This window comes from Crocuta crocuta, unplaced genomic scaffold (assembly GCF_008692635.1).
Source record: "Crocuta crocuta isolate KB4526 unplaced genomic scaffold, BGI_CrCroc_1.0 scaffold2, whole genome shotgun sequence".
Taxonomy (NCBI): Eukaryota; Metazoa; Chordata; class Mammalia; order Carnivora; family Hyaenidae; genus Crocuta; species Crocuta crocuta.
The window spans coordinates 3,016,587-3,029,714 of NW_027528640.1; the positions used below are offsets into that span (position 1 = coordinate 3,016,587).

At 37.8% G+C, this 13,128-nt stretch overlaps 1 protein-coding gene across 8 annotated transcripts in view; it reads left to right on the top strand.

The window, feature by feature from the left end:
• PCDH15 (protocadherin related 15) overlaps positions 1-13,128 on the top strand; it is a 752,236-nt gene that overhangs the window by 632,133 nt on the left and 106,975 nt on the right. For all 8 annotated transcript variants that reach the window (XM_077755213.1, XM_077755212.1, XM_077755209.1 and 5 more), the window contains one exon: positions 12,529-12,656. In XM_077755213.1, coding sequence (XP_077611339.1) covers positions 12,529-12,656 — 128 coding nt within the window. The remainder of the gene's footprint in view (positions 1-12,528; positions 12,657-13,128) is intronic.

Here is a 13,128-nt window from a genome sequence, read left to right on the forward strand (position 1 = left end):
AAAAAAAAATACCTTGACAGAAAAGAAGACAAAAGACAGATACCTAAAAATCTAATATAATGAAATGTTTAAGGTCCCTGACTTTGATATCAGACAGGCCTGAGTGTCATACACATCTCTGATCTTGACTAGTATCTTTAAGCTTTAGAATCTTCAACACAGTATCAGAATAAGTGTGTCTATTCCTTCTAAGCTGTTCGAGAATTTTAAACAAAATGATACAAAGTACTTAACTTATTAGAACATTGGAAATACCCAGTGAAAAGCCATAGTAATTATTATCACTATTGTTATTACTGTTACTAGCTGTGATATGTTCGAGTGACACTTAAACACTTGTAATCACCTGCTAAAAGTGCTTCATTGTCTCCTGCAGATCATTGTATAGAGAGATTCCACATTTCTCTGTAAGTTCTTCATATGACCAGTGGTTGTATGTTGTGACTTCTTAGAAATGTAGTCAGGGCATCTTTTGGCATTTTTAGATTGGAATACTCTTATCTTGACTGACAACTAGATAGTGTATGTACAAAAACCAAAAACTGTCAACATTTCCCCCAAAAAGACTGGTGAAATTAATGTCTTTTTGGTAAACTGAAAGGAAAAATCCAAACTTTTTGTTTAGGCAGGAAGATATGGTCCATATTCTTGAGGTAGATTAAATTGTTCCCTCCAACTGTACTTGGGATGATTCTTTGGTTAGAAGCAACGGAGACCTACTCTAACTGACTTATACTAAAAGGAACTTACCAGAAGCGCACTTGATGGCTTACCAGAAGAGTACTTGGTGGCTTGCATAATCATTGAAGAAGCTGAATAGGATCTAAGGAAGGACAATATACCAGACACGCTTTGGCAGATTTGGTCAGAAACTCAGAACATTGCTTTTTTTTGGATATCTGGGATCACAAACCTTCAAGCAAATGGCAAACAGGTCAAAGGTCGAGTATCTGAGGGTGGAATCTGATAACCTGGTTGAGACCAGTACCTCATGGTCTCATGAGTGGGAAGCAGAGCACTCTGAATGACTGAGGCACAAGGCATATGGAGCTATAGTAACTCAAGAGCGAAAAGATGGAGTTTTTTCTAAAATAAGGGAGGAAGGGATATTGGGCAGATAGATAGATGATAGGTAGATAGATAAAAATTCTACTTTACTTCTTCGAAAATCACTTTAAGACCCAAATGAGATTGAGTGAGATGCTTAGGTAGGCAGTGTGGGAACAGTCGCATCTTATTTGAAAGGTATAGTGCTAGATTTCACTTTCTGTCATAATGAAAGTCTAATTTTCATTTTTACTGGGACTGATGCTTGAAAGTTTAAGTAGCTGATTACTTGAACTTTTGAAAGTTTACAAGTTTATGTTGCTTCAAAACATTAGTTTTTCCTCTCAGAAGTTTTGGAAAGATTAAAGATAATGCTTGCATTTAATGGCATGTCGCAAGAACTGTGAACCCCTATTTGACAAGTATTCATTAAGTACTTTCCAAGGACTAAAATTAGTCTGTACGTTGCACTAAATAGTTGTTAAATTGCTTCCAAAATTTCTGCAGAAACCTAATTATTAATATGTTGTAGACCAAATGACTAATGAGTGAAGCAAAGATCTACAGATAAAGAATAATTAGATTGTGTTTTGCAAGGTCACCTTTCTCTTTACTTGTTGCTTTTTTGTTACGTGTTCACAAGTAAGTCACATTTGCCTGGGGAAATATCATCTCAGAGACAAACAAACAAACAAGTAAACAAATTCATTTTATTTTAGGGGGAAAATATGCTTAACCAACATCTGTCAGATCTTGTCGGTAAAGAGAAGAGATTCACACAATATCTCTCCCAGAGTCCTCAGACATGAGACAGGCCACTTTGGGAAGGGTGTACAAAGGGCCAGTGAAGTTTATTTCAAGATTTTTTTATCTCTGTGAATATTCTGCTTTTCATAATTTGTTTTCCCTTTCCTCTTTCAACATGTTTAACATTAATTTTATCTTAATTATTAAAGTATTATCACTCCATAAAATGAGGGACAATATATAAAGAAGAAAATAATCTATAATCCTACACTTGTGAATCCTTTTTAAAATTTACATATTTTCTCTCTCGGTCATTTTTCCTATGGCTACACACACACACACACACACACACACACACACACACACGGAAATTGACCATGCATTCTCTGTTTAGAATCTCAGACTTTGTATTGCCGCTTAGTGTTATATCAGAAATATTTTCATGTCATTAAATGCTCTTCAAAAAACATCATTTTAATGGTTTAATATTCCACCATGTGGACATATCATGATTTATTTACCTCTTTCCACATTACCAAACATCTAGTTTGTTTTGCAAGTGGCATTTGGAAGAAGTTGTTGCTCTTAATGGGAGAGCCTTGGAACCTAGGACTGTCCTAAAATGAAAAATCATTAGTCAGATTCCCAGGAGTCCTTTTTATGGAGAGACGGTCTGTCATTTTCTCCCAAATTTTCAAAGCTTCATTTATACCAAAGGAGAATAAATCCAGCTAGTAAGTTATATGCTACCCATCTGAAGTCTGTATTTCTCTTTCTAAACGACTTGCAATGATCCAGTAGGTTTGCTAGTTCCCTAGCGTGCACCTAGGATGTTTCCTAACACACCCTCCTGTGTGCTTCTCGTTCCCTGTCCTGCTGCCTGCACGCTTACTGCACCCCTGACAACAGGAACATGTACTCGCTGTTCCGGCGATTCTCTGCAGCCCCAGCTGCCTGTCCTGTGGTTCAGTCCCATTCTCACACTCACCAGCGTTAGTGTAGACCCTGCAGACCCCACAGGTTACTCTGTCCCGAAGACTGCCTCCCACTTGCCTCCTAACTGAAAATAGTGGGTCCTGGGGTGCCTGGGTGGCTCGGTTGGTTAAGCATCCGATTCCTGAGTTCAGCACAACTCTGCTGCTTTCAATTTCAGGCTGATGGTAAGCACCTGCTTGTCCATTATGACATTTAGTAACCAGAATATCCTGTTGTTTCTCACCAGGTTATAGGTGAGAAAGCAGGGCTTTTTCCTCATCGGAATTCAGTCAAAAAGTACTCAAGGATGTGGAGAGTGGGGTTCTTATTTTGAACTTATGGTGTTCCCACTTTGCCCGAAGCTCTCAGGAAGCAGGGGTGGATATTTTCAGCGAAGGACATCTAGAAACATTTCCACTGAGCAGATTTAACGTTAAACCAGACTGTCCACCTAGCCCACCATTTCCCTGGAGCAGCAGAGAAGCAGGCTTTCTTTCCCTGCCCTGTTGTACCACTATATTCTCAGCTACCAGGACAGGTATAAAAGTGAGGAAACCTTAACAATTCCCTGGCAAAATGTTAGTTCTTCCTGTATTTTTAGGTGTAAACTTACAAATGCCTAAATACCTAATACCTAAATATAAGTTAAGAATATGCCAGATTGCCCTTGCTCCCCATGAATCACAACCTTGAGGGAGATTTAAGGATTACATTGGATTTTTTAAATTATCCAAACTGAAGGGAGGCCAAAAAGTGAAATTATTGAGAATATATATTGTCAAAGGTTTGGGTCTGAATCTTCTGACCCTTCTTCTACTTGTACAGTCTTAGACACATTGTTTAATCTCTCCATGCCCCATTGTCTGTGTCAATAAAATGTGGATAATCAATAGCTGTGTTCTTATGGGGATAAATGGAAGAAATGCACAGAAAAGCGTTTAGCTCAGGAATATCTCCCCTTTGAAGTGAGTGTTATCCTTGCCTTAGTGTCCTCAGGCTGGCGGAACAATATACCGCACACTAGGTGGTTTAAAGAACAGAAGTGTATTTTCTCACAGTTCTGGAAGCTAGCTGTCCAAGACCAAGGACACATCAGCATTGGTTTCTGGCAGTGACCTGCTTCCTGGCTTATACACAGCCACCTTCTCTCTGTGTCCTAACATGGAGTGGGGAGAGACAGGGACAGACAGAGACGGAGACAGAGAGGGAGACGGAGAGAGAGAGAGAGAGAGAGAGGTGAGAGAGAGCGCGCATGTGCACTCTGGTCTCTGTTTATAAGGACACTAATCCTTTTGGGTCAGGGTCCCACCCTATGACCTCATCTCACCTAAATGACCTCCATAATGGCCCTATTTCTAAATTCGGCCTCCTCAAGGGTTTGGGCCTTATCATATGAATGTAGGGAAGACACAATTCTGTCCATACCAACTGTTCATGACCGTTGTCAGTAGTGTTGTTTGTAAATGAGAAAGAGTTATAGATACTCTAGGTTTGTATTTTCACAGAATTTTGCGTTTCCTAAATTTATCCTTTGTGAGCATCCCAAAACCTTCCTGTTTCCTGTATTTGGTACCTTCTCTAAAAGTTTACATTTTTTAACAACAGCACTCTACACCTTCTATAGGCAGACTAATGCTCCCTTCACCAAGAGAGGTCCATGCCCTAAACCCCAGCGGCTGTAAATATGTTACCCTGCATGGCAAAGGGGTCCCTAGAAACTTCCCCAGAGGTTTCATAAGCTAAGGATTTGAGACAGATGGCTTATCCCAGATTAGCTGAATGGGCTCAGTGTAATTATAAGGGTCGTTATAGGTGAAAGAAAGCAGGACAGCCAGACTGAGGGTAATGCAGATTGAGACAGACTCTAGAGGCCATCAGGGCCTTGGAAGATGAAAGGAAACCAGGGCCCAGGAACGCAAGCAGGCAACGAGGCAAAGCTGGAAAAGGCAAGAAAACAGATTTGCCTCCAGAGCCCCCAGAAGGGAATGCAGACCTGCCCACCTCTCACCTCTGCATTCTAGCCCAGGAAAACCCACGCTGACCTACAGAGCTGTAACATAGTACATGTGTATCCTGTGAGCAGCTGATCTACAGAAACAACAGGCGGCTAATGCAGTGCCCGTGTTTTCTTTTCGTTGAAGAGTAGAGGATTCTGTCTGTGCTATTAAATACTTTACTATGTTATTTTTTATTTTTGTAACTATTTATTTTGAGAGAGACAGAGGGAGAGAGGGAGTGTGCGTGCGTGCGTGTGTGTGTGTGTGTGTGTGTGTGTGTGTGTACCTGTGAGGAACAGAGAGAGGGAGAGAGTGAATCCCCAAGCAGGCTCTGGCTGTTAGCACAGAGCGTGATGTGGGGCTCATACTCACAAACCGTTAGATCATGACTTGAACCAAGATCAAGAGCCGGATACTTAATCAACTGAGCCACCCAAGTGCCCCTGACATTATTTTAAATGCTGCCCCCCCCCCGCCTTTAGCAATGCCATAGTCATTTTTAACTCCTTCAAATCATTAGTCATTACTCTTGGAGTAAGAGCCAAATAGAGAAGAGGGGACTGTGATAATCCCCTGTGATAGAAGTGGGGACTCAGAAATCTTTTATTTCATTTCTACTATTTGCTAGCCTGTATTCTAGACACTTGGGGGAAATTATCTCTAGTCTCTAAAGGGTAGTTACCTGGCTTTTATTAGAGATGTTATTCTTGTTCTGGAGAGGGACCTGGGGATGAATTTCAGCCATGCTTGAACAGGAAGTCTGGCTCTTCCTTATGATACTTGACTTAATCTCTTTAAGTCTTAGTTTCTTTATCTGAAAAGTAGTAATGACAGTATCTATTTCATGGATCATTTAGAAGATTTTAAAAGTGATGTTGGAAACAAAGCACCTAGTACAAGGGACTAATGGTACAGTCAAACGCAGAGAAACATTCCTAAAGAGAATAGTGTCTCTCTTCCATTAAAATACAGTAAGCCACAGTTGGCTTATTAAATTTCTTTTTGATGGATTCTTCTTTACCTGTTTAGACACAGCTCCTTTATAGCATCAAAAAACAAGAGTATACTGTTTCCTTCCAGTTGTGTGTGTCTGTGTGTGTGTTAAGAGTCCTATATAACAATTCAAGACTGCCTGTGTGACATTAGTCACTAAGTCAACATACCTTTTCAAGTGCTTAGGAAATTGTGTTTCCAAGACATGATCTTTTGGTTTGTGGGCTTGTTTTTGCTTGTTTTTTCTTTATTTAGATATTTTAGCAAATTTATCAATCATTGCTTCTATTGAAATGAAACCGCTTTAGGCTTAACATATACTTTTTAACTGTATGTAAAAAAAAAAAGACAGGGTAATTTAATGGCACAGTCAAATGTAATTATTTTTTCTCAGCTCTGGTTCTGCATTTAGGCTAAAAAGATTCATACAGGCTCATAATGTCAGCAGAATGTTTTTATATCAAATATTGTATAGCGTGTCTATTTTTCTCAAAGACTGTCAGCTTTTTAAAATGCGTTCTATAAATTTGTAGGCTTGTCATGTAACCAAAAGTATGGATATTTAAAAGATACGTTTACTGTATTTCCAATATTGTTCATTATTACTTAAATTCTTCTACTTGCAGGAAAAATGTGTATTTCCCAATACAGTATTTGATATTCCCTATGTGATATCCCATTGAAAACAACTTTCTTTTATAATCTAGACCTAGGAAACTTTATTTTTAAATTCTATAGCATTGATATTCTTTTTCCTTTTGATGGTAATAAGAGTGTTGCTAATACTGTCCCTCTCCTTCCTTGAACATCAGGAAGTTCTGGAGTCCTATTTGAAATAGGAAGTGAAGCTGCCATGTATTTAATATTTTACATGTATTTGCTCCTCTTACATAGGGAGCTCTGTGTGATTACTGCTATGCTACTGAGGAGAAACTTTAGCTTAAGGGTGCCTGGGTGGTCAGGCCATTAAGTGTCCAACTTCGGTTGAGGTCATGGTCTCAGGGTTGGTAAGTTCGAGCCCCGCGTCGGGCTCTCTGCTGACAGCTCAGAGCCTAGAGCCTGCTTCAGATTCTCTGTCTCTCTCTCCCTCTGCCCTTCTCCTGCTTGTGCTCTGTCTCTCTGTCTCTCTTTTTTTAAATGTTTAAAAAAAAACAAAACAAGAAACTTTAGCTCAGAAGAAGTGTCTAACATGGGTAAGGTCACACAGCAGACATGGGTTACTACTGGGCATTTGACCCACTCTCCCTCCACAGCTTGTGCTTAAACTTTTCTTGCCCAGTTCACAACTACAGCATTTTTGTTGGTCCTTAAAGGTCCTGTATCAAGCTGCACTGTGGAGACAGTTGGCATCTAATAGGTAAAAGTGAATTACAGTAGTATTTATTCTGTTTAATCTGGATGGAAACCGATTGAGCTAAACATCACAATCGTTGCCTTGCAAAGCCTCTAAATGTATCAGTTTGGTCTCACAGGATTAGCACAAAATGCTGGCTATCCCAATAAAAGAAACAATATTGCATTTTTAGCTTCTATTGTCCTGGTTACTCTTTACAGAGAAACTTGAGTTCATTATTCTTAATGGGAAGATAATGTTAATATGGATACAAAGCCAAGGTTCAGCTGATGTGGAGAATATTATTCTTCTTTCTCCCCCTCACTGTTGTGGCAAAAGTGTCATGTCATCATCTTCTTGGCTACAAGACTTAGTTAAAAACAAGTACATAGTATCGTAATCAGAGGGGCAGTTTTCAAAGTCTGCAGTTATATGCCGTCATTTCCTTAATTCAGTTATTCACTTTTCAGCAAACACACACACAAAATGTATGTTTTAGAAACAAGCAATTAAAATCATTCAAAGGCTAATTAAATCAATGTCAACGCTAAATTAGAAAACTATTAAAGTGAACCTCAAACGATTCAATCTCTCTTGTGGTCTAGCTATGGAAAATAAATAGTATCTATAAATATAAGTACAATTCTTGCATAGCAAGAAGTTAAGAAATAAAAAAATAGGAGATTTTTATTATAACACAGTTAATTTATTTTCCAAAAGAACATGTAAATATATTTTATATCTCTAAATTGCATCTACTGAAGAAACTATAACATATTTCTTCCAGCCTTATTTTTAAATCAAAGCCTACCTTTTTTTTAACTGAATAACTATAAACTCCTTAGTAAGATTTGATTAAGTTCTTATGTCAGATGATCCTTTTTTTCTTAAATACTGCTTTATGGAAAGAGCCAATCATTTGCATATAAACTAAGGCAGAGGGACACAGAGAAAATTAACAATAGTATAAACACTAGGATTCTCTGAAATCATTCCAAATAGGTCATAAAACTATGAAATGGTTTCAGAGTCACTATTTTCCTAAAATCAATACTTATCTTTAAAATCTGGTATCTTTGGGGTGCCTGAGTGGCTTGGTCGGTTAAGCTTCTGACTTCAGCTCCGGTCATAATCTCACAGTTCATGGCTTCGAGCCCCGCGTCGGGCTCTATGCTGACAGCTAGCTCTGTGTTTCAGATTCTGTGTCTCCCTCTCTCTCTGACCCTTCCTTGCTCAGGCTGTCTCTCTCTCTCTCTTTCTCTATCTCTCAGAAATAAATAAAACATAAATTTTTTTTAAATAAAAAAATCTGGTAACTTTAAGAGAAGTATTCTCGATCTTAATAGGAACATGCATTTGTTTGGTACTATGGTTTTTAAGGGCTTAAACTATATTATTATTTCATTTAATTTATGAAGATAAAATAGAGTGAATTATTTTATTTTATATTTTATTTCATTAAATAAAATGTTTATGTCGATGGTTTTAAATTTGGACAAAGTCATGATTAAAATGAAAAATGTTTTGGAGTGCCTGTGTAGCTCAGTAGGTTGAGCATCGGGCTCTTGATTTCCATGGGGGTCATGATCTCATGGTTTGTGAGAATGAGTCCCACATCAGGCTCCGTACTGAGCATAGAGCCTGCTTAGAATTCTCTCTCTCTCTCTCTCTCTCTCTCTCTCTCTCTGCCTCTTCCCAGCTCATGCTAGCAATCATACTCTCTCTTGCTCTAAAATAAAAAATAATAATAATAATTAAAATAAAAAATATTTTAAATATGTTCCTATAGATCTACAGGAGAATTATTCATACTATTAACCACACATTGTTGCTGTTTTTTTTTCTATTTCAATAAAGTTGTGACTGCACAAAACTCTAGTGTATGAAATGCATTAAGGTTGTGGTGATTATTATAAAGTTATTGGGGAAAAAAATAAAAAGATGAGAATTACTGGAATCCACCAGCATTATATACTGAGTATATATAAAATATTTATAACATTTTCTTTCCATTTTGGGGGGGGTGGGGCGGCAAATGAGTTGGAAATTGTGCAGTTCATGGGGCTCCTGGGTGGCTCAGTCAGTGAAGTGTCCAACTTCAGCCCAGGTCATGATCTCATGGTTCATGAGTTCGAGCCCCATGTCGGGCTCTGTGCTGACTGCCAGCTCAGAGCCTGGAGCCTGCTTCAGATTTTTTGTCTCCTCTCTCTCTGACCCTTCCCTGCTCACGCTGTCTCTCTCTCTCTCTCTCAGACATAGATAAAACATTAAAAAAAAGAAATTGTGCAGTTCAGTAGCACAGATTTATGATCCAATTCCAATGCAATTTTATTAAACTGCAGTGTGGTTAGGCAAATATTTTAAAAAATCAAGATGAGAAGCTAACACACATCCTATTGAAAGAAGAGGCAAGAAAAGCAACTAAAATTTTTCATTAAAAAAATTAAATACACCAACAAAAAATCAAAATTAGGTATGTTATATATATGTATATTTATCATCATCATCATCATCATCATTGCATAAAGATGCCCAAATCTGGTAGAAGAAAACTACAAGAAAAATTTAAATATATAACTCAGTCCAGTGATTATTCTTCCCCTCCTCATATAAGTGTGCCATGGAAATACTATCATTTTATGGGTTATTTAGTGATAACTAAATCAGTTATTTAAATCGGTTGAGCATCTGACTTCCACTCAAGTCATAATCTCATGGTTCATGAGTTTGAGCCCCGCATCTGGCTCTGTGCTGACAGCTCAGAGCCTGGAGCCTGCTTCAGATTCTGTGTCTCCCTCTCTCTGCCCCTCCCCTCCTCCCTCCCTCCCTCCTCCCTTCCCTTCCTTTCTCTCTCTCAAATATAAATAAACATTTTAAGATTTTAAGAAAAGAAAGCACTAAATGAAATATGGTTAATCTCTCTATCAGTCTCATAACAAATATGGACTTAAGCACAACTGATACAGAATCATGATATCTAGTAATAATGATGTTTGTGAGATAAGTATTTTATAAAAAGAAACTTTGATAAACTTTAGTCCAGATGTTATTATAGTCCAGATGGTAAAGTTGGATAAATTATTTTACAGAAAATTAATGCTCATTGACTATCAATAGTGTAAGTAGATATTTAGCTAGAAGTTTCTAGCATGTTAATTTTAGAGAATTTTAATAACTGCTAAACTGATATCTTAAACAATTATTTTACTGCCGTCTCTGTAGAATTTATAAAGTATATACATGTAATAGTTTTATTAGCATATAAGTGTCGCTTTAAATTACAACACTGATCCTCACATGATTTCCCAATACCTAAGGAAATAGGAGGTTTTTAAAAGATTTGTTAAAGCACAAATTATCCCTGATGGCATGATACATTTGTGCCTGCACCTTAACCTCCTCTCATCATCTTGTAAAGTGTCCAGAGGAAAGCAGAGCAGTCTCAGAGCAGAAGTTGCTTCCTTTACAATGAGTTTAAAATCAACCTTTACTTTCTCAAGTGCTGCAAATAGTCACTATAATTAATGTGGTTGTTAATCAAGAACATAAAAAGAAAGTTTAAAGGTGATATTGCAGATTACAATTCCTTTTGTTAAAAAAGAAATATTAAATTCAGCGCTGTTCGCTCCTTTGATTCCAGAGATAAAAATGGTCAGCTAGGAAGATGAAAGTCGTTTTCATCTTGGATGAACTCGGTTGGTAGCTGGCTGGGGTGCCCTTAGGAATCCTTGCTCTTCAGGACGGGCAAGCAGACTTTGCCATTAGCCCTCCCCCTCTGCTGACACCCTTCTCTGTTGACCTAGCACGCACCCCTCTTGATTCTGACTCTTCCACCTCAGGAATGGTGAGAAAGGAAGAGGCAAACTAAATGGGTAGCAGCAGGGTGGGGTTAAAAACTTGGGGATAATAAGTCTCTTGTGTCTCTGAGTTTTGTTTTGTTTTTTTTAATGTTTTATTTATTTCTAGGAGAGAGAGAGAGAGACAGCATGAGCAGGGGAGGGTCAGAGAGAGAGAGGGAGTCACAGACTGAAACAGGCTCCAGGCTCTGAGCTGGCAGTCAGCACAGAGCTCGACGCGGGGCTCAAACCCACGAACCGCGAGATCATGACCTAAGCAAAAGTCGGACGCTTAACCGACTAAGCCACCCAGGCGCCCCATGTGTCTCTCTGAGTTTTTTGAGGGCAAGCAAGAAAGCAGCCTTTTTCTAAGTTCTTGCTAAGACAATGAAGGTTATCCATTCATTTATTTAATGGACGCAGATATGTTGTTCTCCCACGATGTACCCAATGCACTAGTGGATCAGTGTTCATTGGTTATAGCTGGGGATATGGAAAGCAACACAATTAGAATAGCCCTGATAAATGATTTGTAGCTCAGTTGCCTTCTATTTGATCCTGTTTGAAATGCGTGAGAAAAGTTCACACAGGTAATACATGAGAATACTTCTACCATGTGGATCCACTTTTGCTGCAAAATATTACCCACTCATTCCCCATCTTTTCTGGTTTGTGAGTTAGTTTTCTATACCGGGTTTTTGTAAAGAGTCATTCGTGGACTAGTGAGAGGTGCTACATTTCTCATTAAAGGGGTGATGATTGAGGGGGTGAGCTTCTAACATCTGATACAGAAATGTGTCCTTTATGGCATATTTACTATGGCAGACATTACACACCCAGCATTTATGAGTTATACAACAGACCTCCCTCCGGCTACATCTCACTGGATGAATGATTGCCTGCAGCCATGATTAAACTTGTTTTCTCTTTGTGGAAATAAGCCCCTCACCCAACCATTGTTTACTTTCCACTCATATATATGTAATATATATGTGTATATATATATAATACATATATTATATATATATAACATATATGTATATGTATATACATATTATATATAACATATGTGTATATGTATATATATTATATATGATTCTTATATCACACATTAATATTATATTATTATTATGCATTATTAAACTGAGAGAATACTGTTGCTAGTTTTACCCTTAAATTTTTTTTTAAATGTTGTTTTAGTTTATGGCAATTTCTATTATTTCATAAGGTGTTTATATATTTGTGTCACTTTGGTGTAACTTGTAGTGGGTGTGAAGTGTTGGTGAACACAAACAGTTGAATTGTTTCATTGAAATTAGCAGAACACAATACTTTAGAGCCTATTAAATCAAATAAAATGAATTACCAAGACATTGTAATTAAAAGAAATTGCAGCAAGTAAACATTATTAGGCCAGAAGCAGCATTATCAGTGGCCTCTGTGGACCTCGGGATACCAGACGTTTCATTGGGAATGACTTTCTGATTGAAGCCATTTCCATTGTTTCAGACCAAAAAAAAAGTATAATAAGTATTTACTCCAGTGCATTTTTTCTAGTAAATAGCCACCAATTAAATATATATTATTTCTTATCCTCCAGGCAATACGGCTAAAGTGTATATTGAGATTCAGGATGAAAATGATCATCCCCCAGTGTTTCAGAAAAAATTCTACATTGGAGGTGTGTCTGAAGATGCAAGAATGTTTACCTCTGTGCTCAGAGTTAAGGTAGGAGAACTTTCATTAAGATACAGAGCTAAGGTAAAAGCAAAGAGCTCAGACTGCAGATAAACTGTCACATGCAATTTACATTAGCTGAGTAAGTTCTCAGTGTTCCTGTTGTTTAAACAAAAGTCTGAAACTTGGAGATACATGAGTTTAATTAGCGAAACTAAATATGGATTAATTAGGAGCCTAATATTATGCAACTTCTATATTTTTACTACACAACAGGAAAAATTACTTACGATAATTTACACTGAATAAGATATTAAATTATTAGAATGTATGTTACCCAGTATATATGATGCCTCTCATAGGTTTAGTTCAGGATAGCTCCAAAGATGGCAGAATGGAGTTTCTCATGGTGAATATAAATTTACCATTTTTTAGTAGAAGAAATAACGTAGGGGCGCCGGGGTGGCTCCGTCGGTTGAGTGTCCAACTTCGGCTCAGGTCATGATCTTGCAGTTTGTGGGTT